Genomic DNA, 27444 nt, shown 5'->3' with positions numbered 1-27444 from the left:
TCTATGGTGGCGGAGGGAGCGTCCCCCCGCGAAGACTGCGCGTGTGGTGGCTCCGGCCGCACCGGGTAGGCGAGGGCGCTTGGTGTCAGCAGGGGGCGAAGGGGGCCCCCGAGCCAAGACCCTCGGCAGCCCTCCCGCAGGTAACGGGGAGTCCCGCGCCGCGTCCTCCGGCAGTGCGGGCCTGGGCCGCGGGGGAGCGGCCGCGAGCGGAGGCGGGGGACGCGCGCCCCACTCGCGGGTCGGCGCTCGGCGCGGCGCGGCTGCCGGTTGAGCTGCGGCCTCCGCCCCGCCTCCCCCTGCCTGTGCGGGGCGCCCTGCGGATCGGGGCTTCGCGGGCGGCGGAGCCGGGCCTGGCGGGCAGGTGTGCGAGGGGGGGCGCCGCCCCGGCCGTCCCTGGCGGAAGCGGAGGGACCCCGCTGGCCCCGGGCCGCCGTCCGCGCCGCGGGTCGGACGAGGGTGCGGGGCGCTGGGAGCCGGCCGGGGCTGGCGGCGGGGCTGGGAGCGGGGGCCGCCCGCGTTCTTGGGGGGAAGCGCCGGCCGCGTAGGGCCCCGGAGGCCCAGCTGGCTCCGTGCGTGCGTCGTGCTTTTCCTCAGGGTGAGGGGGAAGCGCGTCCCGGAGGAGCGCGTTGGGCAGCCGGTGCGCACCGACGCGGGCCCCGAAGCCCGGGGTCACCGGCTCGCGTAGTTCCTGGGACCCGCGTGCGTGTCCGCGGTCGTCTGAGACCCGCTGCAGCCGCGCTGCGCTCTCCCGGCCCCGGAGGGCTCGGTTCCGTGCCGCGGGGGCAGCGGCGTCCCCGGACCGCCGTGTCCGCTCCCTGCAGCTCGGTGCCGGCCGCCGTCCCCGGAGCCGCGGAGCAGAGAACCGGGTCGTCTCGGTCAAAGTTGGAGGACGGATAGAGTCCCGCCGACGACGCGGGTTTCCTGGTGGAGCGTGAGGTGCCGGGTGACCCGGACAAGCGCCTGCGTCCTCCACAGGTGGCCCCGGAACGCGACGCGGCGCGCTGCCCAGGGAAGCGGGGGAGGGGCCGGTGAAGCCCTCGAAGCCGTGCACGTCGGGGGCCGCCCCGCCAGCGCTGCGTCCGGAAGGCGCGTGGTAAATCCCGCAGAATAACCTTGCTGGGGCAGGATTGAGGCTGCGCTTTCTGCGCTTTCCTCTCTTTTTGTGACTTTTTACTTCAGAGCAGTCGACAGCACATCTTTTTCTTGCCTCCTAATTAAGTTTGCCCTGGGCGTAGGCTGTCCCCCTACTCGGAGAGCATCGCCCTCCTGGCACGGGTAGACGTCTGGCAAGGTTAATCGTGCTTTTTCTTGAGAAAGGGAGTCGTTTCTTTTCTTTCTTTCTTTCTTTTTTTCCCCCCGAAGTTGTATTTGTTAGTGTCTTAAGCCCAAAATACACACTGCTGAGAAAATTACCAGTTTGAACCTCATAAAGATTTCGTAACTCGATGTTGAAAAGCCCAGTGTTCCCACAGGGATGTATTTTGCTATTTAGAAGTGACTAAGGCGGGCGCCTGGGTGACTGTCGGTTAAGCGTCTGCCTTCAGCTCAGGTCATGATCCCAGGACCCTGGGAGGAGACCTGCCTCCAGCCCATATTGAGCCCATACTGGGCTCCCTGCTCAGCAGGGGTGCCTGCTTCTCCCTCTCCCTCTGCCACTCCCCCTGCTTGTGTGTGCTCTCTCTCTGACCGCCCCCCCCCCCCGAAAAAGAGAAATCTTTTTTAAAAAATGACTAAATGCCCATTGCTGTACCTCTGCTGACTTCGATTGATTCAGCCAGAGCACCATTCCTCAGTCCTGGTGACCATCTTATCTCCTTTGGGGACTGATATTAAAACTAAACAAACACGTGATATTCTGCCAAGAGGATTTTCATTTTCTTGTAGTTCCTTATATGTTGATTTTGACAGCTGTATTTTGTGGCAAACAGAGAAGGAAGTTAGACTAACCTCAGATACACACTTTTCAAAGTAACCCTTCTCTGACTAATTCCTCCAGTCTGACTGGTTTTTCAGGCACAGGAGTTACCGTTTTCTGCTGATGAAATGGCACCTGGTTTCAAAGAACATGGACCCATTCAAGCTACCTCAGGTGGACCTCTGGCCGCCCCTGGTAGTAGGGGTGTCAGCGAGGCAGGGAGGAAATGGATTTACAGCTGGGTTTCCCAGGGCCTCAAGATGGAGGGTAGCAGTGTGCCTTACAGACCTGGCTGCGCTGCTCCCAGCCTTTGCTTTTCCTTCTGCTGCCAGCTGCCTTCCTCTGTGCTTGCCAAGTTTCTGCTTCTTCATGGTTTTGGCTCGCCATAGCCCTGACTCTACCTCATGGCATCCTTTTACCTTCAGCTAATGGAACTCTCTCTCATCATTCAGATTCCTGAGGCAGGCAAGGATCTGGCCATTTTAGCTCTTCACCCAGGCCCTTGGTGCTAGGGATGGCTAACGTGTGAATTGACTGGCCTTTGGCTCGGGAAGGGCCTGACCCATTAGCCATGCTCTAGAGAAGAGGAGCAAGACCCAAGTGCTTCATGTGACCCTCACGGTTCAGCGGGGGATTGTCCCAGGTGGGGTGGGCACCCACCATCTCCAAAACAGGAGACTTAACAGTAGTTGCTTTTCCCCATGAGACTCCTTTAACAACTAATTTTCTTTGTAGTCCTTGTGGAGACTGGGACATATAGTTGAGACACTTGGCATTTTTAATACTGTTTCCCCCCCCTTACAGTTCTTAAGATAAATTGTAGAGGAGGTAGCAGCTCAGTGGATTTGTTACAAAGACGACTTAGTTCTTATCCGCAGAAGTATTCTTGGACTTTGAGTCATTTCAATTTCAGATCGCCTTAGCCCTTGTCGTGTTGTGTTCCTGCTGCTCTACGTCGGTGGGTCTGTGGGCCTTGGCACTGTCTGGTAGGCGTGTGTCTTGAGCAGCATCTCATGCTTCGGTAACACGCTGTTGTGTGGAACTTCACTAAAGTGGAAAAAAAAAATCTCAGTAATGGGTCCGCGTGTGATTGCTGGTATATGTTTATTTAAAGGATGGGTTTTTTTTTTTTTTAAGATTTTATTTATTTGACAGAGAGAGATCACAAGTAGGCAGAGAGGCAGGCAGAGAGAGAGGAGGAAGCAGGCTCCCTGCTGAGCAGAGAGCCTTATGCGGGACTCGATCCCAGGACCCTGAGATCATGACCTGAACTGAAGGCAGAGGCTTTAACCCACTGAGCCATCCAGGTGCCCCTGGATGGGATTTTTTTAACTGAAATTTTTAAAGATCGTTGCACGTTTGGCCCTGTTACTTAGAACTAGCAACTTCTTGCTCCATTGCCAGAGTTAGTTAAGAGCCCTCGTTATGTTTAATTCATTACACTGTGGTAAAGCCAGAACTGCATACTGACATGCATTTTTCAAACATATGTAGTTTGGCCTCTACAGGCTTAAAAACATTTGAACCAGTGTTGGAAAGTATGGAAATTTCCACATAAATCTTCAGGATCTTCAGGATTCTTATGGTAGATGGCCTGATCTGGGTGGAACTTGGGGGTGGCTGCTCCCCTCAGAGCCAAGCGTCCAGGTAGGCGGCCGCAGGCCTGCTCGAACTGCGGGAATTGGTATCACCGCTGCAGAGAAAGGTGGGGGAGATGGCAGGCACGTGTCTGTCTGGGAATTACCCATGATCTGACTCCTCCCCCAAACCTCTGTTAGGACTTGAGCGTGTTTTTTTTTGTTTTTGTTTTTGTTTGTTTGGGGTTTTTTGAGCATGTTTTTTCAAGTCTTTCTGTGAATGTATCTGTATGTGTATGTAGATGCTTGCATAGATGGGGACATAGATATATGACGTATATTTCTTTTGGAAACAATGTTATTGAGGTCAAATTGATACATAATCAACTGAACATACTTGAAAGCATACAGTTTTCCAAGTTTTGGTATTTATAATCAGCCTTCACCATAATCAAGATAATAACTCTGTCGATTCCCCCCAGAGTTTTCTTACCCCGCTCCACAATCTTCTCTCCCCCAACACCTCTATCTGGGTCTCCACCCTGGGCAGCTGCTGATCTGTTTTCTGTCACTATAGGGTAGTTTGCATTTTCTGGAATTTCACGTATGTGTGCATTTTTTAGCATTTGGGATGACAGAGTTTTGCACTTTCCCGTTTGGACTTGGCTGGAGCATGAAGAGAGGTGTGGGCACGCTCTTTGGTGTGGTCATTGCCCTTTGTGTTCCGTGAGTTGTCTCTTTCCTTTCCCCGTGTTCTGCTGGTGTTCGCACTGCTTTGCTTGGCCCATATGAGCTCTCCACTTGTTAACATGTTTTTCTTCATTGTTAGAAATCCTCCAGGGGTGCCTGGGTGGCTCAGTGGGTTAAAGCCTCTGCTTTCAGCTCAGGTCATGATCCCAGAGTCCTGGGATTGAGCCCCACATCGGGCTCTCTGCTCCGTGGGGAGCCTGCTTCCTCCTCTCTCTCTCTGCCTTGCCTCTGTGCCTACTTGGGATCTCTCTCTGTCAAATAAATAAATAAAATCTTTAAAAAAAAAAAAAAAGAAAGAAATCCTCCAGGTTGGGGCGCCGGGGTGGCTCTGTCATTAGGTGTCTGCCTTCAGTTCAGGTCGTGATCGCAGTGTCCTGGGATCGAGCCCCCCATTCGGTTCGCTGCTCAGTGGGAAGCCTGCTTCTCCCTCTCCCACTCCCCCTGCTTGTGTTCCCTCTCTCACTGTGTCTGTCAAAAATATAGGTAAAATCTTAAAAAAATACTCTAGGTTATAATGTTCTTTTTATAATTTTAAGCTATTGTCTTCCACATTATTATACAGAAGTTTTCTCCCTGATGAATTATCAGATTTTTGCTGCCCTTTCCTGTGAGGCCAGTATGTGCACGGGTTAGGGAGCACGGATGATCTTGTCCTGGTTTTGATCGGCCCTGAGCCCGGGAAGGGTCTCTGTGGGAGGGAGGGGGGTGTTGGGGCCGGGCAGGAACTGCCTGTGATGCTTAAGTGCATTTTCTCTGGAGCCGTGGGTGGGTACTTGCAGGCTTGGCTGGGAACTGGCTGAGCTTTTGCCATCTTTACTGTCACACAGCCTCGTTGGTGAGGATGGGAGGAACGAGAGGGTGGAGGGGCTGGGTCAGGGTGGCCGGGATCCCCAGCACACGTGGCAGACAGACTCACGCTGGGTGGTGGTTTCTGTTTCAGCCCCGCTTGGCCTTGAGGAGGAGGCGCCGCTCTGCCCCGCTCCGGAAGGGATGGGATCGGAGAGCAGCGCTTTGAAGAGCTACAGGCTGGAGGAGCCGCCTTTCACCCTGCCCTCTGGACTCGCCGTTTACGCCGCTGTCCTGCAGGATGGCAGATGCGCTTCCGTCTTCGTGTATAAGAGGGAAAACGAAGACAAAGTTAACAAAGCTGCCAAGGTACCGGGAGAGTGAGGCTTCTTAGTGCTTTCTCCTGTCTCGTTTTCTGTTTAAAGATGTAAAGTCGAAATTACCGAAGGTGCAAGGAGGCAGATGATAAGGAACGGTGTTCTTATTCTGCTGTCCGTCCTTCGTGGGCGAATCTCCCAATCTGCATGACACGGTCAGATGCCAGGGATAGCCAGAAAGCTCCATGACATTCAGTATGATAGCTTTTTTTTTTTTTTTAATCTCTTTTTTTTTTTTTTAAAGATTTTATTTATTTATTTGACAGAGAGAAATCACAAGTACACTGAGAGGCAGGCAGAGAGAGAGAGAAGGAAGCAGGCTCCCTGCTGAGCAGGGAGCCCGATGCAGGACTCGATCCCAGGACCCTGAGATCATGACCTGAGCCGAAGGCAGCGGCTTAACCCACTGAGCCACCCAGGCGCCCCTCAGCGTGATAGCTTTTATCATCGTATTTTTTTAGTGAGAAAGTTCGGAAGGTAATTTTACATGGCCATTAGAAGGTAAAGGAAGTTACTCTACCTTAGCAGAAATCTCTTAAGTATTGACATTTTGGTAAGTATATTTTTTAAGTTGTAAAATTTATTTATTTTTACTTATTTATTTGAATTTTTAATTTTCTAATGTTTGTATTTTAGTTTTTAAATTTGAACATGGTTGACACACAATGTCACATTAGTTTCAGGTGTACAATACAGTGATTCGACTTCCCTGTATGGTAGGCCGTGCACACCATGAGTGTATTGATGACAGACCTAGAAATAGAATATTTTGGAAAGTGTGACTGCTGCATTGTGAGGTCCGAGAAAGTTTGTTGAGCTGGAGTATTAGGCTGGACACCCCAGAAAGAACGTTGGGCCTGGACTCTAGTTCTTGGGAGGGGCCTCGCTCAGATCCTTCACTTCTAGAGGCTTCAGTCTCCTCTTCGGGAGGAGGGCCTCCCTGCTCCCACCTTGCGGCCACTCCTCCTGGAGGGGCACCTGCAGGAGACCCCGACCTCTCACCAGAAAACGTGATAGTACCTTGGTAGAATAATCCTAGCTGTTGTTTTGAACTAGAGAAAACAAACATTTTAGTTGGCATTTTCTTGGATATGGAGTCATTCAGATTATCTTCCGGAAGGTTCGGCAGGGGAAGCAGAGTTGTGGCTCTTCAGTGTTAATGCAGGCACATTCCTTCAGATGGACTTAGAGCTTTGTTCTGTTTGAGTTGTGATCTGTAGTCCCGTGAGTCCCCATGCTAGCGATACATGGGAGACATGGGTATCTTCGCCATAGAGATGGCTTTTGAAATGGCTGTTACCTTTGTTAGTGATTATAAAGGGTTTTAGTATATCTGTTAGTGATACAATTTCGGCATGTTATTTGTCACATCAGTTCATTATTTGATGTTATGTCTTTGATGAGGCAGGAAATTAACTCTTAAAAAGTTAAATATGGTGCCTAAAGATCACATTCCCCTTGGGATGCATTTTCTATTAGTAGTGGTAAAAAGCATAGCTGGCTGTTCCGTTGCTAAGTAATTTCACTTTTTGGTAAGACAATTTTTTTGTCTTTCTGTCCCATCCAGTTACTGTTAATACTTTTTATTGTGATTTTTGCAAAAGATAAAATGCTTTGCTTCACTTTCGGATTCTTATGTGCAATTCATATCTGACAGGCTTCCTGCTATTTTCATTTAATAAGATCGCACATTTTTAAGTAAAAAAAATTAGGGTGAGGGCGCCTCGGTGGCTCAGTTGTTTAAGTGACTGTCTTTGGCTCAGGTCGTGATCCTGGAGTCCCAGGATCGAGTCCCACATCAGGCTCCCTGCTCAGCAGGGTGTCTGCTTCTCCCTCTGACCCTCCTCCCTCTCTTGCTCTCTCTCTCAAATAAATAAATAAAATCTTTAAAAAAATTATGGTGATTAGGATGATTATTACTAGTGAAATACTAGACATTTATTATCATTCTCAGTTTTTCTTAATAGAACCATAGGATTTTTTAACATTATATTACTCTTTATGGTGTATGTACCAAGAAAGTTGAATAACCCAGATCAGAAATTCTGTTCTGTTTAAGTAGGCTCCACGCCCAGCGTGGAGCCCAGCCCAGGGCTTGATCTCACGAACCTGAGATCAAGACCTGAGCTGTGATGATGTCAGATGCTTAACCGACTGAGCCACCCAGGGGCCCGCAGATCATAAAGTATTTGAAGGAGAAAAAGATCCAGTGTCAGTGTCTGAGGACTTCTGGGCTGGAGGAATTTCAGAACTTGAGAGGGAACATTTTCCCCCTTCGTACATACTCTTCTAAACCACAACTGACTCTTTTCCAGAAGTTTTTGTCTCTTGTTCTGCAGGCTATCTTGTGGCTTTGAATACCTGACACCTGAATCTGGGGATGTGAAATGGCAACAAAATGATACGAAGTTTTGATTTAGATGCAGTACTTGAAAAAATGTATCACGTTTCATCAGGTTTTAGGACCTTGCTTTTCCTGGATACCTGAAACATTAATACAGTCAACTCACCTCACTTCTTCCAGAGTGCAGACTCTCAGTCCTCCCTCTGGTAGTTTCAGTGACCACTTGAAGAGGGGTTACAGCGTTTTCCTTGCAAACATTGTTCGGTCATGAGTGTGCTCTTCCTCTAGTGTTGTTAATAAAAACAGGCCCCGTGCACTGTGACCTCTGGAATAAGACGAAATGCAGGTGTAACCTTTGGCCACAAAACAGTATTAGAGGTCTTCTCGTTTTATCTTGATTTTATTAGGTCTTACAGCATTTTCTCCGTGGTGGTTATGACTCATTTCTAATGAAGAGTAAGGAATGATAAGTCCTAACTTGGAATTTGGTTACCGTGTTTGCTGCCCTCTGAGCACTTCGTTAGGGCCTCACCGGAAGGACGGACTCCCAGAACGATTCCTGACTGTCTTCATGCCACCAAGGCAGCCACGTTGGCTCCAGGAGTATGTATGTGGCTGCCGAGGCCAGGCCTTCTTCGTGATGGATTCGGGCGGCCCTGCGGAAGGGCTGGTCGGCATTTTTGAGAACGCACGTCGTGTGGTGATGAGAAGAGAGGGCTGCTTGCGCTGATCCCTTCTGAAATGCTCTGTGGCTCTTCTGTCCACGTGCTCTTTTTGTTCCTTTCCCTGTTAGGCCTTTTCTGTACTATTTACAATCCTTATTCTAGTAAATCAACTTCCCTACGTTGTCAGCTTCTTAAAAAAATATTTCCTTCCCGGTATAATCAAAATCTGGTTCTCTCTTACGGCTGCTGAGCTGAGCGTTAGCCAGTCCGAAAAGCTTCGGAAGTTCCCCTCCCCCATCCCTGGGCTGGGTAGGGCCACCTCCAGGTGGCGGGCCCCTTCTGGCCACGCCCATTTTCAGACTTCACGTTCTCCCCCCCTGTGGTGGTGGCAGTGGTGGTGGCCGCCTTGTGGCTCTCTGCCCCTAGTCAGGTGTCTGCCGGAACCTCTCTGAGCTCCAGATCCACATTCTCACTTGTCTGTGGAAATCTCAACCCGGATATTTCTTTGGCACCTCAGGTGCGGGCGTTCCAGCCTGGGATCTGTTCTGCCTTCCCGTCCTGCTCTGTATTCCTCGTTTCTCCTCGAACCTCCAGGTGCGGCATTTAGAAACCCCGTACTTCGTCGCTATCTCGGGTTCGCGTCTTAAGGGAAGAAGGAAGAATAGTTCTCCCTGAAAATTCTTGCTCTTTAGTTCAAGCATCATGGCTATTCTGTCATATTTCTTCAAGGCAGTGAAACTACGGCTCGCTTCCTGGCTAGAAACTTCCAAGTGAATCGGAGCAGAGTAGCCGCTGTGTTGTGTGGTTCAGAGTGAAAACGCAGACCAGACCGGCAGAATATGGTAGTGAAAAGTTCGGCCCCTAGGGCGCGAGTTACCCTGCTGTGGCTCACAACCTGTTCCCCAAAAGTAGAAAGGGGTTCTAGTCAGGACTTGGCTTTCACACGTAACGTCTCCACGCGCGCGGATGTGGATGAATGCGGACAGGTTTCCCAGTGCGGCGGCTCTTCAACGATCAAGGTCCTTACTCAGAATCGCCTTCCAAAGGCCGGTAGTAGAGCAGTGCATGGGGGTAACAGGGATTCGTAACTCTAGAACAGAGACTTCTTTTTTTTTTTTTTTTTTTTTTTTTTAAGATTTTATTTATTTGAGAGAGAGTGTGAGAGAGAGACAGAGCATGAGAGCAGGGTGAGGGGCAGACGGAGAAGCAGGCTCTGTGCTGAGCAGGGAGCCCGATGCGGGGCTCGATCCCAGGACCCCGAGGTCATGACCTGAGCTTAACAACTGAGCCACCCATGTGCCCCTACGAGAGCTACTTTCCAGGTGCTCCTTCCGCACAGTCCCCTTTCTCCACCAGAACAAAAGTCTTTTATCTCTTCTGGTGATGAGAAAATCTCATCACACTTCACAGGTGCATCTTGTCACTCCCTCTGTTCTTTGGGGCAACAGAAGCTTGAATCAAGAAACATTTCTGTTTGGGGACGCCTGAGTTGCTCAGTTGGTTAAGCAGCTGCCTTCGGCTCAGGTCATGATCCCAGTGTCCTGGGATCGAGTCCCACATCGGGCTCCTTGCTCAGCAGGGAGCCTGCTTCTCCCTCTGCCTCTGCCTGCCATTCTGTCTGCCTGTGCTCACTCTCTCCCCCTCTCTCTCTCTGATAAATAAATAAAATCTTTTAAAAAAAAAGAAAGAAAGAAACGTTTCTGTTTGATTAATTGCTAACTTCCCTGTGAATCTGGATGTATAATTTATGCAAAATATTGTGTGTGCTGAAGAGGAGTGACAAGTGAGGTTATGGCTGCTAAGTTAAGTGCCCTGTTTGGAATCATGCAATGACTTGCACCTTCCTTCCTTCTTCAGTAAACAAACGAGTCACTGTGGACCAAGAATTCTGCTGTGAACTTAGGGTTAAAAAAAAGGCAGAATGAAATTTATTATTTCATTTATTAACAGGGTGAAATTTACTGACTCTATTTCCATGCCAGTACTCAGCCAGGAAGTATTTCTCCGGATTCACTGGTCTGCCCTGAGTATTAGAGGAGTAAAAGAAGGCACAGAAAACCCATGGAAAATACTTAGACTCCTAACAAATAAAAGCTGAATGAATATTTTTATTTTCCTGAACCGGCAAAAGTGAAAAGTTAAAAAGTATTTAATTATTGTTTTGCAAATTAGTTGAAATTATTCTTAAAACGCAAAAAGAAGAGGGAGGCTCCATAATTTTACTCAGAAACCATAGCTTAAAAGACACTTGCAAGAAGTTCTCTCCACTTAATCGTAGTGGTTCAGCCAGCTCACTAGCACAGCTCACAGCTCCTCTGGGTCTTTGCTGTGTTTATGTGCATACGTAGGGATTATTTTAAAGGCATATGTACAAATTAATGGTTCACAATTGTGTAAGAATTTTCTTAAGTATTTTTTATTAGAGTAACCCAGGGGAGGCTAACAGCTTTCTTCTACAAGCAAAAAATCCTATTGGAGCTATTTCTAGAGTTGTCAAAGTTTGAGATTATCTTAAGAAAAGAAAAGAAACTAGACCATCCTTTTCCTCAGAAGATTCTCCTACGGTGTTCCCTAATAAACTAGTTCAAAGCAACTGATAGAAAACTTGTACCAGTGCTGTGTTATGGGCTCCTGTATGATCTCCTATTCTTCCAAGAAGGTATTTTAGAATGTTCCATTACAGAGTGCTTATTTGTGAAAATGAAACCCGATGTTGAGGTTTTTCTCCCAGTGGAATCTTGCATCAGTCTCCTGGTTTGCTGATTGGTTTCGAGGCTTCTTCAGTGTCCAGTGCCTTTTGCAGGGCAGACCCCAGAGATCGAAGGCCATGTCATTTCTTTTAGAAAATCTGGGTGATTTGCAAGGAAAACCATTATTCCGGCATTTTAAATTTTGTTGTCAATGATACAGTTATTACTAGCTGGGTTGGGCATCGTGGACGACCGGTCTGAGTGACTTAGGTCAGATTTTCCACAACATGCAGCACAAGGGAAGCTTGGGAAGTCTGTAGCTGATAACCCTGCAGATCGCCTCTCACAGTCAGACCCAGCATGGTCACGCACTTGTCTTCTGTCTCTATGTGCTCTGTGTCTGCTCAGAGAACGGTGTGTGCGCGGAAATTAATGCGCGGCAGGAGTTCGAAAGTGGGACATCCATAACCTCGGGGCTGTGCACTGATTCATTGCAGTTCGGGGGAGAAAATCGAGAGTGTTTTAATTTACTTTCAATCTTTTATTTTGGTACATTCTATCTTGTAGGGATTTTATGGTATTTGTATTTTATTTATATATGTAAATCAAAAATGTATATTGTAGGTACATATATGAGCTTCTCATCTAACGTTGCTACTGGTGTGAAGTATGTGAGCTAAAATGTTTAATGCTAACTTTTCTAGATTAATAAAATGGCAACAATTTTAAAGACGGTAAAATATTTTTAAGGGGATTAAGTGCTTGATTAAATAGTGAGGTCAAAAGTAAGAAAACAAGGGCACCTGGGTGGCTCAGTTGGTTAAGCGACTGCCCTTGGCTCAGGTCATGATCCTGGAGTCCCAGGATCGAGTCCTGAATCGGGCTTCCTTCTCATCAGGGAGTCTGCTTCTCCCTCTGACCCTGCCCCTTTTCATGCTTTCTCTCAAATAAATAAATAAATAAAATCTTAAAAAAAAGAAGAAAGCAAGATCAACAAAAGATGGCTAAGGTGCTTATCCATTTAAAATGATTTTGTAGCCTGGTGTGGAGTGTTTCTTGAACTCGTTCTCCTGGGCTTGGGAAGAGCGTGTGTACGGCAGTTGCTGGATATTGTTTTCCAACTGTCAGTTTGATCAGGTTTCTTATGCTTTCATTTATTTTTTTGTTTGTTTACTTTTGCCAGTTCAATTGATTGCTGAGAGAGGAGTTTTTAAATCTCTAGGTGATCCTGGAATCATGGAATTGCTTCTCCCTTTTATTTTTGCTCTGTGTGTATTTTGAGGCTCTGCTGTTAGGGGCTTACACATTCATAATTGTGATGCCTTTTTAACAAATTGTCCTTTTACTCTTAAAAAACTGTCCCATTTGATGTCTTGCAATGTACTGTCTTGAGGTGTATTTTCTCTGATGAGAATATGTCCACTCCAGCCTTCTTATGCTTCATGTCTTCGCGGCATGTCCTTTTCTGTCCGTTTGGTTTCTTTCCACACACCTGTCTCCGAATTTATTTTTAAAGTAAGTCTCATAGGCACCATATTGTTGGGTCTTCTCTTATATCTACTCCTAATTGGAGTGTTTAGATCATTAACATTTCATGGAATTGTTAATGTTGTTGAATTTTATTATTTGTTATTTGTTTTCTATTTGCCCCCTTTTGGATTTTATTCTTCTGTTCCCCTTCTCTCTCTTTGTGGGTTTTTTTTTTTTTTTTTTTGGTTTATTAAAATAGCCCTTAGTATTTCATTTTATCTTGATTTCTCTGCTATATTTCTTTATATTTTTTTTTAATGGTTGCCCTAAGGATTTCAGTTTTTTTTTTTTTAAAGATTTTTTTATTTATTTATTTGACAGACAGAGATCACAAGTAGGCAGAGAGGCAGGCAGAGAGAGAGAGAGAGAGAGGGAAGCAGGCTCCCTGCTGAGCAGAGAGCCCGATGCGGGACTCGATCCCAGGACCCTGAGATCATGACCTGAGCCGAAGGCAGTGGCTTAACCCACTGAGCCACCCAGGCGCCCCAGGATTTCAGTTTAATAACTAGCTCATCGTCATCTGTCTGGGGTTAGAATTGTACCATTCACATAAAACATAGGAGGCTTGGAATTAGATAGAAATCTCCAGCCCCAACCCTGCTGTCCTTTTGTTCCATACATATCAATGCCATACACACACAGGCCCATGGTTAAATTGGGGTTAGAGGTACTGATTCCTCGCACAACTGGGCTGACTCCCTCAAAACTTAACTGCTAGTAAGGTACTGTAGAGTGGAAAACTTGCTGATAATATAAACAGTCAATAACATATCTTACTTGATACATGTTATATACTGTATTTTTACAATAAGGTAAAGTAAAACACATGTTAACTGGGAAAGTCGTAAGGAAAAGCCTTGTACAGCACCGTGCACTGTTTGTTGAAAAAGTCTGCATAGAAATGGACACAGTTTAAACCTGTGGTGTTCGGGGGTTCCCTGTGCGTCACTCACGTGGAGAACCTGACCCAGCAGCGTCGCGTCTGCTCCACACAGTCCTGCGCAGCTTACCCAAGAGGCCAACGTGGGGCCTTGGAATCCATCCTGATACTTACCATTTCTGCCGCTCTTCCTTCAGTTCTGGAGATCCACGTTTCCCTTTGGTGTCATTTCCTCTTCAGCCTGAAGAACTTCCTGTAGCATTTTTTTTTAGGGTGGGTCCTCTAGCAATAACTTTTCTGTTTTCCATCATCAAAAATGCCTTTATTTTACTTTTTTTTCCCGGAAGGATATTTTTGCTAAATAATTCAGGGTTGATACTGGTTTTTTTTGTCAGTGCTTTAGAGTAAGTATTCCCCTTTGTCTTTGGGCCTCTGTGTTTTCTTTTCTTTTTTGTTTATTATTTGACAGAGATACAGCGAGAGAAGGAACACAAGCAGGGGGAGTGGGAGAGGGAAAAGCAGGCTTCCCACTGAGCAGGGAGCCCGGTGCGGGGCTCGATCCCAGGACACGCAGGCTCCATCCCAGGACCCTAGGATCACAACGTGAGCCGAAGGCAGACGCCCAACCACTGAGCTGCTCAGGCGCCCTGACCTCTGTGTTTTCCGATGAGAAGTTTGCATCACTCAAATTGTCATTCCCTTCCACATAATAATGGTTTTCTCTAGCTGCCTCTGAGATTTTTTAATTTATCTGATTTCTCCAGTTTGACGATAACGTGTGTGATGTAGTTTTCTTTGATTTACCCTGTTTTGTGTTTATTGAACTTCTTAAATCTGTAAACTTAAGTATTTGGCTGAATTTGGAAAGTTCTCAGGCCATTACATTTTTTATGTGCCAGTTCTTTCCTTCTCTTTATTGGGACTCCAGTTATGTATGTTAGACCTTTATTATTGTCACAGTTTCTTTTTTTTTTTTTAAGATTTTTATTTATTTATTTGACAGAGAGAGATCACAAGTAGGTAGAGAGGCTGGCAGAGAGAGAGAGAGAGGGAGAAGCAGGCTCCCCACTGAGCAGAGAGCCCGATGCGGGGCTCGATCCCAGGACCCTGAGATCATGACCTGAGCCGAAGGCGGCAGCTTAACCCACTGAGCCACCCAGGCGCCCCACACAGTTTCTTGATGCTGTGATCATTTAAAAAAAATAAAAAAGAAATTTTTCGCTTTGTTCTTCAGACTAGTTAGCATAGGTTCACTGACTCCTGCCTCTACATCAGTCTGCATTTTGTTGTTGAGTCCAATCATTGGGTTAGTTTCTAATATTTTATTTTTCCTTCCTACATTTCTTTCTCTGCTGAGAACTTCTGTTTATTTCTTGTTTTCCTTTATCTCTAGTGAAGAATGGTTGTAACATAGTGGGGAAATGGCCTTACATTCTTCCTAAGAGTTCTGTTATCTAGGCCATCTCGGGGTTGGTATTTCTTGGATGTCTTTTCACTTTTTTATGGTTCTTTGTTGAGTAGGAACATTTTGGGTTGCATCCCACACATTCTGAATGTCATGTTGCATTGACTCTTGGTTGTGTTAAAGTCTTCTAGAGATTACTGAGGTTTTTGATTCAGCAGTCCATCCCCTTTGGTTCAGGCTTCAAGTTTTCCAGCTGCTCGCCTGCACCCTTCCTGTGCACGGTAGTTCTAACCTCAGTTCATTTCTCAAAAGTTGGCTACGCCGGTTTGGGTCTGTTTTGTCCGTGCTTGATTCAGGAGTTAGTCTGAGACCCAAGTGGGTATAATAGATAACCAGAGCATCTCCTTCTCCAGTTCCTTCCCCTCTGGAATAGCCTCATACTCAGGCTTGTCTGGACTCCTCTCTGTCCCCCTTCTGGCCAGAAAGCTGCCAAGGTCTCGGTCAGAGTTTCAGCCCCCTCTGCTACACTGCCCTCCCAAGCAGGGCCTGCCTTTAGCACACAGCTGTGAGAAGGGCCGGCAGAACACCTACTCCCACAGGGGTCTCTTTGGCCAATCCTGACTCCCCTGTGTAGTCTGTGTGCTCTTGTTTACCTTGCTGAGCTCTCAGGTCACTGTTGGGGTACTTTGTTCAGAGTATATGGTCGTGTCGTGGAGAGGCCCGGGCTCCTAGGGGCTTACACTGTCGGAAGGGAACCTGAAGTCTCTATAGAATCCTTTAAATGTTGGTAAAGTGAAGGAAGTCAGAACAGGTCACAGATTTTCCTGTGCCTTGTTTGAGATTTAGGGGGGTAGGTGAGGAAAGTAGGGAGCTGGGAGGGACCTTGAATGGAACTAACCGTGTTCTGACTCGGGCTGCGATGTATAAGAAACTACGGTTAGTCTGGTTTGGAGTCATGAACTCTCCCACCCCTTGCGTTTGTATCTTTAAAGCATTTGAAGACACTCCGTCACCCTTGCCTGCTGAGATTTTTATCTTGCACTGTGGAGGCAGATGGGATTCATCTAGTCACTGAGCGAGTGCAGCCTCTGGAAGTGGCTTTAGAAACGCTGTCTTCCGCTGAGGTCTGTGCGGGCATCTACGACATCCTGCTGGCTCTCATCTTCCTTCACGACAGAGTAAGTACCGCAGACACAGGCTGCCCTGGGGCCTTGACACAGACGGGAGGGCCGGCCTGTGTGGGAGTGCTTCTAAGTTAGGGAAGGAACAGAAATTCTCACGTGAATCTTCCTGTGGGAGACGAGCTTGTCGGAAGGCATGAGAAGGGCTCCAGACAGGTGGTGTGTGCAGTGGGCAAGGCTTCTCTGGCCAGTTTTCTGTAGAACTTTATTTTTATAGGACTTTATTTCGGTTTACTGTCTCCCTCTGGTTTGGGGGAAATATTTACCTGAAAACACTTGCATCGGGTATTACTATTCTTAAGAAAAAGAGAAAGCCTTATCATCAGTGTTGCTGTAAACCAGAGTTCCTGTTTGGTCCCCGGAGTTCTGTGACATTTTAGATTTTGAAGGAAGAAATGACCATTTCTTAGGAAAAGGCAGAGCTTTACATACCCGTTGTCATTTGAGTGGGTGTCTACTGAGAGATGGCCTCTTTTTTTTTTTTTTTAAGGTTATTTATTTATTTGAGGGAGCGAGAGTGAGCATGGGGAGGGGGGCACTGAGAGAGGGAGGAGAAGGAAGCTCCATGGGGACTCGATCCCACGATCCCAGGATCGTGACCTGAGCCGAAGGTGAACACTGAGCCACCCGGGCGCCCCAGGAGACAGACTCTTAACACTGCGCTCAGGTTTGCTCTTAAGAGATAAGCATATAGTCTTAGGTTTACTTTTGGTCTATTTTGTGACAGTATTATTGACCTTACTTTTTTTTTTTAAGAATTTATTTATTTATTTGACAGAGAGAAATCACAAGTAGGCAGAGAGGCAGGCAGAGAGAGAGGAGGAAGCAGGATCCCCGCCAAGCAGAGAGCCCGATGTGGGGGCTTGATCCCAGGACTCTGGGATCATGACCCAAGCTGAAGGCAGAGGCTTTAACCCTCTGAGCCACCCAGGTGCCCCTATTGAGTGATATCTTAATGGAATTTACATTCCATTAAGTACTGAGTGAGGCCTTTGGCAGTCCTCCAAGATGAAAAGTTACCAGTCACCAGTTAGAAACACTGGCATTTGACTCATCTCAGTGTATTTTTTTTTAACTTTTTCTGTTAATTGGAGACAGATTCCGGATATCATCTTGGATTTATCACCTTTTAAAAATATGTCTAAGATACAGGGCACCTGGGTGGCTCAGTGGGTTAAAGCCTCTACCTTTGGCTAAGGTCATGATCCCAGGGTCCTGGGATGGAGCCCCGCATTGGGGTCTCTGCTCCCCAGAGAGCCCACCTCTCTGCCTGCTTGTGATCTCTGTCAGATAAATAAATAAAATCTTTAAAAAAAAAAAAAAATATATATATATATATATATGTCTAAGATTCATATAAAGAAGAATTACTAGTGCTTCACATGAAGGAGTATTTTCTTTGTTGGAGAAGGTACATGCACATGGTAGAAAGTTTGAATAGTGTGAGAGTACATGCAGGGAAGGGTAAGCCCCCCACCCAGCATGCAGCCCCTCACCTCTGTCCAGAAGCCCCCACGGTGATCAGCCTCTTAGTCCCGAGAGGGCCTGTGTGCGTATGAACCACATGTCCCTGTGCTTATTCTCCTTTGTTTTTTTCAAATGTAAAAATCCCGTATACACTGTTCTGAACCTTCCTTTAGAATATATATATGTATCTTGGAGTGTTCCCTATCAAAATTTGCACATACTTGACCTAGTGAATAGAATATTTAAAATACATTTGTCTACTGAAATGATTTTTGGTTTGGAACAAAATACACTTCTATCCTGTTCTCATTTTCTTCTTCTCATTTATTTGGCTGGTTGTTTTGTTTTTTTATATAGTTTTAAATTTTGGCACTTTGGTGGTCTGTGGGGGAAAATTCCATTTTCCTCTTCCTCGAGCAGGATTTTTAAATGCCTGCTGACAAGATTTCAGGTGAAGTGGGTCTGGGTTTGTGATAGAATTTAGGTGAGAAAGAACTTAGAGGAGAAAAACAATACAGTAGCCTGTGGGAGCAAAGGTAAACTGTATCAAACTATCGTTAAAGGACGGAAGCAAACGATGTCGGCTGTAAAGACGTGACCTCACGTCTGAGGAGCTCGGGTCCCCAGACGCCGGCGGAAGCAGGGACGGGCAGCAGAGGAAGAGCCCTCCGTGGCCGTGTGGTGCTCCCCGGCCTCACGGGGCCGAGCCAGGCTCATCCCATCCCTCGTTCCTTCCCGTTGTCCTTCCATGTTTCGCGCCGCCAGTGGGATGACTCACCGTATCTCTTCCTGGTGTTCAGTATTTAGTTTTTTTAAACTCCTGCTTCAGAAATTCTAGTGGCAGCCTCCTGCTCTTTTCTCCAGGGACACCTAACGCACAACAATGTCTGCTCGTCGTCTGTGTTTGTGAGCGAGGACGGGCACTGGAAGCTGGGAGGGATGGAGACGGTCTGCAAAGTTCCTCAGGCCACACCCGAGGTAAGCCAGGGGATGGGCCCTTGGTGCCTCTCAGAACTGGGTAGCATTTTGGTATGTGGGTCCTGCCTGGGGACTTTCTGCAGCGCTAGGGCCAGCGCAGGTCTAGGGACGTGACTTCACCGTCGGTGCTCGTGTTCCCAAAACGCTGGGCCTTATTCTTCAGAGGGGCCCCCGCCTCCATTCTTCTTGTCTCCCGATTTGGTCGCTGAGGAAACAGACTGAGAGGTAAACTGGCTCGGTCAGCTTTTTAGTGGAATGTTCCTGCCTGCTGCTCCTCGAGTACCTGCACTTAATCACATCACCTAATGTCGAGTGTTGAAATGACCTTCGTGTGTCTGTTTTCTTTGCCAGTGTTGAGCTTCTTGAGGGGGTGAGAGTCTTAGATTTAGTCTCGCCCAGAGTGGTGCCTGGTGTGCATTAGGTACAGAACAGATGTTCGTTTACAACCGTCCACGGTGTCCACAGACACACACTGTGTCCTACCAGCCGGAGTCGAGACCCGCGCATCTTAATCCTCCCGGCGGGCTGTGTTGTCGCTGCCTCTGTACCTCTTCATGGTTTGTCTGACCAGGATCTACAAATTTCCCTCCTCAGTTGATGAACCTTTCTCTTCTGTTTTTTCTTGTTTTTACTATTTTGCCTGTTGCCGCTAGGCTTGCTCTTTCTGAAAAACAGAACAAAACCAAACCAGGCCCCTCATGGCAGCCCTGTGGAGATGGCGGCTCGCTGACTTACTGGCTGTGTCTGGTTTCCCCGTTCTCTTGTGGGGCTTCCACACGTGAGCCACGTTAAATGTGCACCTTCGTGGCCTCTCGCCCAGTTCAAATGCTCCTTCCACCACAGAGGTGCTCCTCTCATAATATTTCTGCCTCAGTCAATCCCTTTCTTAGAATTCACCTTACATCTAATTAGTGTAACAGCACGTAAGTCATCCTGTGACTCATGTTCCAGAGTCTTCACCGTGGCCTGGGAGGCCCTCCGCAGGCTCTTCCCCAGCCTCCCTTCAGCCTCAAGTACCACTTCCAGTCACTGAGCTGCGCTCTGGCCACCCCCCCGTGTTCTCTCAGGGCCGGTATCCTGTACCTCTTCTGCCCTTGCGTGCCATTCCGTTGCTGGGCGCCTCATTCCCGGGGCTCTCTGGAGGATGGGACATCCTCCAGAAGAAGTCCACAGTCTAGTTGAGTCTCTTTGTGGCGCCTTCCCCTGGGCGTTCCCTCCCCAGTGAAATCTGTTGCTCCCCCTGTGCTTCCACGGCGCTCGGCGTGTCACTCAGATTGCTAGCTTACATTCTCGGTCGTGAGTACCGGGCTGGGCCAGGGAGTTTGTCCTATTCCTTTTGTATTTCTCGTGCCTTGAGTGGTGTTTGGAACATAGAAGCTCTTGAACAATAGTCTTCAAATCAGTGAATCAGTGTCCTTGTTCTGTGGACATCATCTGTGTAGCTCATAAAGTCCTCAACTTTTCCTTAAGATTGACTTGACTCGACCAGAAGATTAATGAGGGATTTGTTTTATGCTAGAAAAGCCTTTTATTTGTCAGTAACTAGGCAGGATAAGAAAGACGTATCCCCGATGACTAGTGCAAGGGAGTGAGATGCAGAGAAGCCTCTGAACAGCAGAGGGTACCTGCCCCGCTGAGGAGTGAGGCGAGGGACCTAACCGTGTTTTCTTGAGCCTCGCGCTGGGCCAGGTTTCAGTTCGCAGATTTCAGATGTGTGTGTTGAACATGCAGCACTGGTGTGAAGGCATCATTGCTGCTGTTTCCATTGCTGGTTGCTTCTGTAACTTGGTATGAGAGACTGGTTCACCAAACCTATGTATGAATTATTTTCCTTAATTTATTTCTCTAGTTTCTGAGGAGTATTCAGTCAGTCAGAGACCCAGCATCTATCCCTCCTGAAGAGATGGTAAGATGATACGCTTCAGCTGTAACGAAGGCTTCTTTGGGTAACTGAGTATGAAATGTAACCTTTCGCCTGCCCCCTCTTTCTTGGCCAAGTCGTGGATGCCTCCTAACGCCTTTGGCTATGACAGCTTCTCAGACTAATCTCATCACCACAGCAGGGAGCCGTTTTCTTGACAGTCCGCTTCCATTTTTGGAGGTACGGACACCTGTGCTACTGTGTGAACGGAGAGGGCCGGTGCTTGGTCCCCGCTTCATGGTCTTTGTATGTTGCTGGAAGCCCGAAGAGCTGGGGACGTAGCGCCCCAGCCCCTCCTGCGCTTCCCCCAAGCCACGCATTGGCCTGTCGGTTATGAGCTGGGAGTCCCCGAGACACAGCAGAGTGATTATTGGCATTAATAATCTTGTGTGACGAAGGTTCCCTCTACAGATTTCCCTGCCAAGTCGATGAACCTTTCAATTCTGTTTCTGGTCTTTACCACCAGCTGCTGGTGAAGAAAGGTTGTATTGACCAGTAAATGTGAGGAAGTTGCTTCCTCTCAATCTGTTTTCGTAACTACTGTAAACAGACAGTGATCCCCAGAGACACATTTAACTGCTTTACGGGAAACAGACCCAACTCCAAACTTGAGTATAGACCCAGGCCTTGAAATAAGCCCTGTTGATCCAGATTGGTACCGTGTGTATGTACTAGTGTTTTTCAGACTGATTTTGGGGTTTTAAATCAAATTAGAGGTTCTGACAAGCTTTGAGAAAAAAGAGTAAAATAGAAAATCTCATTAAGTTCTGTAGGTAGTAAGGCTGAGTATTGTTTTATGAAACTTTTATTTCCATTATGTGTGTATTTATACTTATGTGTATGTACTACTGCCACTAACGATCATAATAATAAAAATTTTAAAAATCTGGGTTGCAGTCAGAAATATTTTTGAAAGCCTCAGACATATCCTGTTTAGCCCTTTTGTTTTCTTTTTGCCCTTGTTTGATATTTTTAAGTCTTTGATAAATTCCTTTCCCTCATCCTGTGGAAGCCTACAGGCTTGTGGCTGGTACCGTAAGGTTAGCTTGGAGTGTCATAAATGCAGATATGGGACAGGGCTTCAGAGAAAACTGAGATCCGGTGTGTAAGGCAGATTCTCTGGTTTTACTCATCTTTCCTGCTTTCAGTCTCCAGAATTCACGACCCTGCCCGAGTCACACGGACATGCCCGGGACGCCTATGCATTTGGGACCCTGGTGGAAAGTCTGCTCACAATCTTAAGCAGACAGGGTGAGTCGGGGTTGTGCTGCTACATCCACAGAGTAAGTAGGAAGGTCATTCACAGCCTGCTCCGTGTGGGTTCAGAGCACTGCGGGCTTTGATCGCAGGGAGGAACCTGTTGCTCACCACATAACCTGTCTAGGGCAGATCTTAACAGCAGGTTCCCTGCTGAAAGAAGCTCTGATTTCTTTACTTTGCAGACGTAAAGCTTTTTAAGTAGGAGCCACTTTCAGCTCTGACTCTGGGTATCCGCGGTCACTCTCGGGATACTTACTGGGATTGGTCCTTGCGGGCCGAAGCCTGCGTTCCTTACCTGGCCGGCCACGGAAGTGAGCGCTGGTGCGGACTGATGTGAAGCGACCTGAAGGAAAGAGGAGGATTCAACATTTTTTATGAATCCAAAGCTTAACATCCCTTTATTCTTTCCGAGCCCTTTTGATTTTTTTCTTCTTGGTATAATGTACTTACTGCCTTTTCTTTCGCGGCCCTGGAGAGCCCAGGTTCCTGAGCACGCTGTTTTTTTCTCTCTTAAGTGCTCCAGTGGCCGCTTGGAGCCTGCTGACGGGCGGGGGGCTCGGGGGCGCCTGCCCCGGGAGGCCCCTGCTGGCCGGGTCACACGCGGCCCGAGCTCCGTGAAGCTCTGATGTGGTTCCTCCCCCCGGTGTCTGCAGTGTTCTGGAGTCACAAGCATCATTCAGCTGCTGGCTTGGAATCGTCTCAGCCTAGAAATACTTGAGAATTATACCCTTGGGGCTCTAAGGCCTCTCTCGTGGGGCCAAACTTACTACCCCACTGAGTCTGGACCGGTGGTCATTACATGCCGTCCTTGGGCGATCAGAAAACACAGTCGTCCCAGCAACCTGCTGTGTTCTGGGGATGAGGAACCTGGTGGGGGAGGCCTAGGGACCTGCCACCTCTCCAGCCTTCCCACGGCTGAGCTTGTCCTCCAGACAGGACAGCCGGGAGGTGAGGGGCTCCACGGCAAGGCCCAGGGGGGCGGTGTTGGCTGCATGGGCAGCTGCGTTTTCTGCTCTGGCCACGGAGTCTGGCTTCAGGCGAGCAGGAAGCTGTTTGGCAACAGCCAGGCCTTTGTTTGTTTGGGCTTTTACAGGTTGGTTTTTGCTCTCGTCAGTCTCCAGCTATAGAGGTCCTGGAAGCAGGGAGAAGGCATTGGAAACTAACTGTCGCTCTGGATTTCAGTTTCAGCGGACGTTCTCTCCAGCTTGCAACAGACCTTGCACTCAGCCTTGCTGAATCCCCTTCCAAAATGTCGGCCAGCGCTCCGCACCTTACTGTCCCATGACTTCTTCAGGTGAGGGCGCCTGGCGGGCTTGGTGGGCTGTCCCCGCCACCGGCCTGCCCTCGGACCCTGTGTCCGGCCGTGCGCTGTGGCGGCCCCGGGCACACACTCTGGCCTGTGCTTGCCGCTCGTGGTCAGGAGAGGTTCGATCGCGTCCACGTGGGGCAGCAGAGGGCAGGGGTGGGCTGCCTCTCGGGGTCTTACCACAGGAAGTCTGAGAAATTTGAACTGTGGCGAAGGCTGGAGTCTGAGTCTGGAGGCCACAGCCCGGGGCCCTTAGGACTTGGGCCGATGCAGAGGCGAGGCTGTGTCCGCCGTTGGCAGCCATCAGGGAGCTGATTCTGCTGCTGTCCTGTTGTTGATAAGAATTTGTTACTGTTGAAATTTTTTCTTGTTGGGGGAGAGGAGCTCGTTTCTCTTCAGGCAGAAGATTGTCTTCTCGGTTTAGTGACACGGTGGAAGAGGAGCGCAGAGGCGCGGGTGGGGGCGCGCTAGAGCGGTAGCCCTGTCGCTGGACTCAGAGATGGTTTTGAACCTCTCTTCAAGGTCCGTTGTAACTGGGTGTCCTCCTCCTCTTCCTTTCCACCGCCCAAAGTCGCAACTTTTATTAGCGAAATCGATCTTCTCTTGTTTTGAAACTGAAGACCCTAGTGTGCAGTTGGAGCCCCGGGAAAACCAGAGCGGAGCAAAAGCTAACGTTATCCTGGGAGCGGGGCACGGACCTCTAGGGTAGGACTCAGGCCGTGTTATTTAACAGGGCAGAGAGCTAGTGTCACTCTAGTTATTAGAATTTTATTTATTGTTTACATTTCAAAGAAACTGTTCAAAACCTTTCTCATTACAAGAGTCTTTCTAGAGAGGCATTTCTGTGTCCTTTCTTATAATTCATACCAATATTTAATTTACCTTGATACAAGATCTCTACAAAGGACAGTCCTTTACAGCAAGTAGATTATCTCATCACTGGTGGTAAGAGTTGTTAGTAAGAATTGTATTTGAAGCAGAGATGGGAGAGAAAGCCAAAACCCACACAGGCTCCCTCTTCCTGAAGCTGCTGGTTACATGGGAGCCCACTGGATTAGACAGACATTTGTGCTTTTCTCTGCTGCTGAGCCAGAGGGAAAGGGGTGTTGATGTAAGATGTGCAGATGCGGGGGGCCGGCTGTGCTGGGGGGCTGCGTGCGGGTGGGCCAGCAGCCCCGTCCCGCAGGATGGGAGGGCGGGAGCAGTGCTGCCTGGGGGCTGAGCAGAGTGCGCCTGCTGACCCGTCACCCTCCTCCCTGCTTCGGGCGGGAGCAGTGGGAAGATTCCTGTGACTGGCATGAGAGATGCCTCTTTGCCCAAGCCCCTCAGAGTTCTTCTGCCCCAGAGCAGACTGGAGATCTGACCACTGTTGGTGGTGCTGGTCACCCAATACCATTGCTCTCAGGACAGTTCATGTCACCACATCCTGTTGCAGCAGAAGCTCAGATGACTCTGACCGCTCAAACCACCGGGTCTGCGAGGGTGTGTTTGCGCACAGTGTGCGCCGAAGCACGTATCCTCTTCACAGATCTCTTTGCTGCTCTTAAAATGCTGGATTCTCCACGGCTGGTTCGGAGCGTGTGTCTCATGACTGCTTCTCCTCGAAGCGGCACAGGAGAACGCTTCCTTGGCCCTTAGCATAGTGTGGTCTGTGCTTATGGCTTCAGTATTTAACATGCCTTCACTAACCTATTGTCCTGCACATTTTTTTTTCCTCTTTGGCATTTAGGAATGATTTTCTAGAAGTTGTGAATTTCTTGAAAAGTTTAACATTGAAGAGTGAAGAGGAGAAAACGGAATTTTTCAAGTAAGTTCAGAAAGTGAAGGGCTTACAATTCACTTAACTTGGATTAAGTCCATATTTTCACTTGGGGTGTTCTGGAGAGAGGAGTCCACGCTTACTTTCTCGGACCAAGCTTGTTGGACACCCTTTGTGTTGGCCTTCGGGTAGGCCCTGGGATGGACAGTTGGTTCTGGTGGGGGAAACAGTGATGAGATGCGGGGGGCGTCCTGAGACCCCAGAGGGGAGGGCGGCGGTGGTCAGAGGAGGTGGTGTGCGCCCCAGGACAGCGTGAACTAACGCACAGAGGCAGGGCTCGGTGCGAGCCAAGCATGGCACTGCCAGCAGCTGGGTCCTGTCGGAGCGCAGACCCCCAGGCAGGGGTGAGTGAGAGGTGGGCACCCTCCCAGAGTGGGGGGCGGTGAGGACCAGTAACACTGTCGGTGAGCAGTGGGCTTCATGCATCAAAGCCGTGAAAGAAGCCGTGAGACAGTTACCTCTCCCAGGGCGGCTCGCTCTGGTGTCTGTGGAGGGCGCGGCCTGAGCTCTTCCAGGGGCTTGGATCAGTCTATAGACCGTGGCAGGCTCCAGGGGTACAGTGAAGGCACAGAGAAGGGGGCCTTCCGCCATCAGATTGGCAAGCCCTTGGAGATCCCCAAGAGCATGAGAGAATCCCGCAGGAGAGGCCCCAGCCGCTGGGCACGTGAGCAATGTGGGGTCAGGGGTCCCTGCGCAGTGTGTGGGGGGCTGTGGGCATAGATGTGCGTGGGTACCTGGCCACACTGGCCCTGGAGAGACGGCGGCGGCCGCGGAGCCAGCAGTGAGGACTAGGGCACCGCAGCCTGCAGAGAAAGTAGAGGCTTGGGGGACACCCAGCGCCCCAAACTGTAACCCGGGGGGCAGCCACCCAGCCATGTAAGGGGGTAGCTGACCGGTGCGACAAAGCAGTGATGGGGACAGGAGGGCCAGAAAATGTGCGCAGCCCGGTGTTCCGGCAAAGGCACAAGCGGGGAGGTGGGGGGAGTCCCTGTCCCTGAGGAGTCGGGGGCACCGGCGGCCTCAGCTGAGGAGGAGCCGCTGGCGGGAGGGGAGCCAGGCCGCAGGTGAGCTCCGCAGGGACCGGAGCGAGGGAGCGGGCTCTGGGCAGAACCTCGCGAGACAAGAACTTCCGAGAAGAGAGCACAGAGTAGCCAGAGAAGGCAGTGGACACAGGAGGGATGAGTTCAGAATGGAAGAGATGCAAGCCGGTGTTTCGGCTGGGGGAGCAGGGCTTGGGGAGCAGAGCGGGGTGCCGTCCAGGCTGCGGTCCCAAGGAGCCCGGGCTGTGGGGTGACAGCAGTTGGGGGCAGTGAGAGGCAGTCTGCTGCCAGCCATGCTGTAGGGGGAGCTTGCCCCATGACTTCCTAATGCCTACGTCTTTTTTTTCCCCCTTGTTTTAAAGATTTCCTTACTTGAGAGAGAGAAGGAGTAGGGCTTGGGGCAAAGGGAGAGAGGGAGAATCCCAAGCAGAGCCCCGTCCCCCAAGTCCGGAGCCCAACACGGGGATCAGTCCCACGACCCCCAGAGGGTGACCTGAGCCGAAGTCAGGAGTCCGCCGCTGACCCGATGAGCCTCCAGGGGCCCGGACACCTGTGTGTTCTTCACAGAGCGCTCTTACGTGTGTTATTTTAGGAAGTTTAGTAACAAAAGCTTATATTTTTATTTACCGTGGAAACTTGAGACAATTTCATATCCTACATTTTTTAAATTTGCAGAAAGTCCTTTTAATCAGCTAGGAAGCTCCTGGCTTACTGGGGGAGAGGACCCCGGTGCCGTGAACACGGGCAGTTTGGTGAACCCTTCCCTAGCTCAGGTCGGAGCTTGTCTGCGCCCCGGCAGCCTTGTCTCGCACCCTCTGCATTTTCCTAAAATCCTTGTCAGCACCTGTTCACCTTCCCCGGCCACAATTCCCCGTGCCCCCCCACACACCCCGGGACCGAGGTCGGAGAGGGTTGTGTCTGAAGTGTCACCCCCAGGTTCCCAGGCTCCTCTTCTCTGCCCCCAGGTTCCTGCTGGACAGAGTCAGCGGCCTGTCGGAGGAGCTGATAGCCTCGCGGTTGGTGCCGCTGCTGCTTAATCAGCTGGTGTTTGCGGAGCCCGTCGCTGTTAAGAGTTTTCTTCCTCATCTGCTCGGCCCCAAAAAAGGTGAATGTTTTTCAAAGGATGATTGGTCATTAAGGAGTTTGGGCATGATGAGCCCTTGTTTGAGCTGAGGGAGATTCCTGCGGGTGGTTAGGTCTGTCTCTGAGAACAGTTGTTGGCCCGAGTGACCATTGTGACTCAGAGCGGCTGCCGGCACCCACTGGGTCGAGAAGGAGCCTCCCCTGGAGAGTCAGGTCTTCCGGGGAAGTTGGCACGTGGGAAACGAGTCCCCGCACGCACACGGCTGGAAGAGGAGACGCACGTGGTGTCGGGAGACGGCTCCGTCTTCACGGGACTGCATTTACAGTGAGGCCGGTGCCTTCTGACTCCCCAGGAGTACCCATTTAGTTTGTGTTTCCAGTGGAAAGACTGGAAAGCCTGGAAATAACTTTTCTACTTGGAATTTCTGTTTTTTCTGAGTGTGAAATGAGGGTGTTGTTCGGACCCTCCG

The 27444-nt window shown here is 49.2% G+C and overlaps 1 protein-coding gene across 7 annotated transcripts in view; it reads left to right on the top strand.

Moving 5' to 3' along the window:
• The window catches only part of SCYL3 (SCY1 like pseudokinase 3), a 43261-nt gene continuing 15817 nt past the window's right edge, over positions 1-27444 (top strand). For 4 of the 7 annotated variants that reach the window (XM_032318318.1, XM_032318316.1, XM_032318314.1 and 1 more), the window contains exons 1-9: positions 74-140; positions 5183-5397; positions 15912-16097; positions 18432-18545; positions 20395-20451; positions 21615-21717; positions 22909-23020; positions 24762-24839; positions 26857-26996. In XM_032318318.1, coding sequence (XP_032174209.1) covers positions 5233-5397; positions 15912-16097; positions 18432-18545; positions 20395-20451; positions 21615-21717; positions 22909-23020; positions 24762-24839; positions 26857-26996 — 955 coding nt within the window. In that variant the 5' untranslated portion in view covers positions 74-140; positions 5183-5232. The other 3 variants (XM_032318312.1, XM_032318313.1, XM_032318315.1) reach the window with 3 other exon arrangements.

This window comes from Mustela erminea, chromosome 17 (assembly GCF_009829155.1).
Source record: "Mustela erminea isolate mMusErm1 chromosome 17, mMusErm1.Pri, whole genome shotgun sequence".
Classification (NCBI taxonomy): Eukaryota; Metazoa; Chordata; class Mammalia; order Carnivora; family Mustelidae; genus Mustela; species Mustela erminea.
Note: the sequence above shows the minus strand (reverse complement) of the source record. Positions and strands in the feature narration are given on the sequence as shown.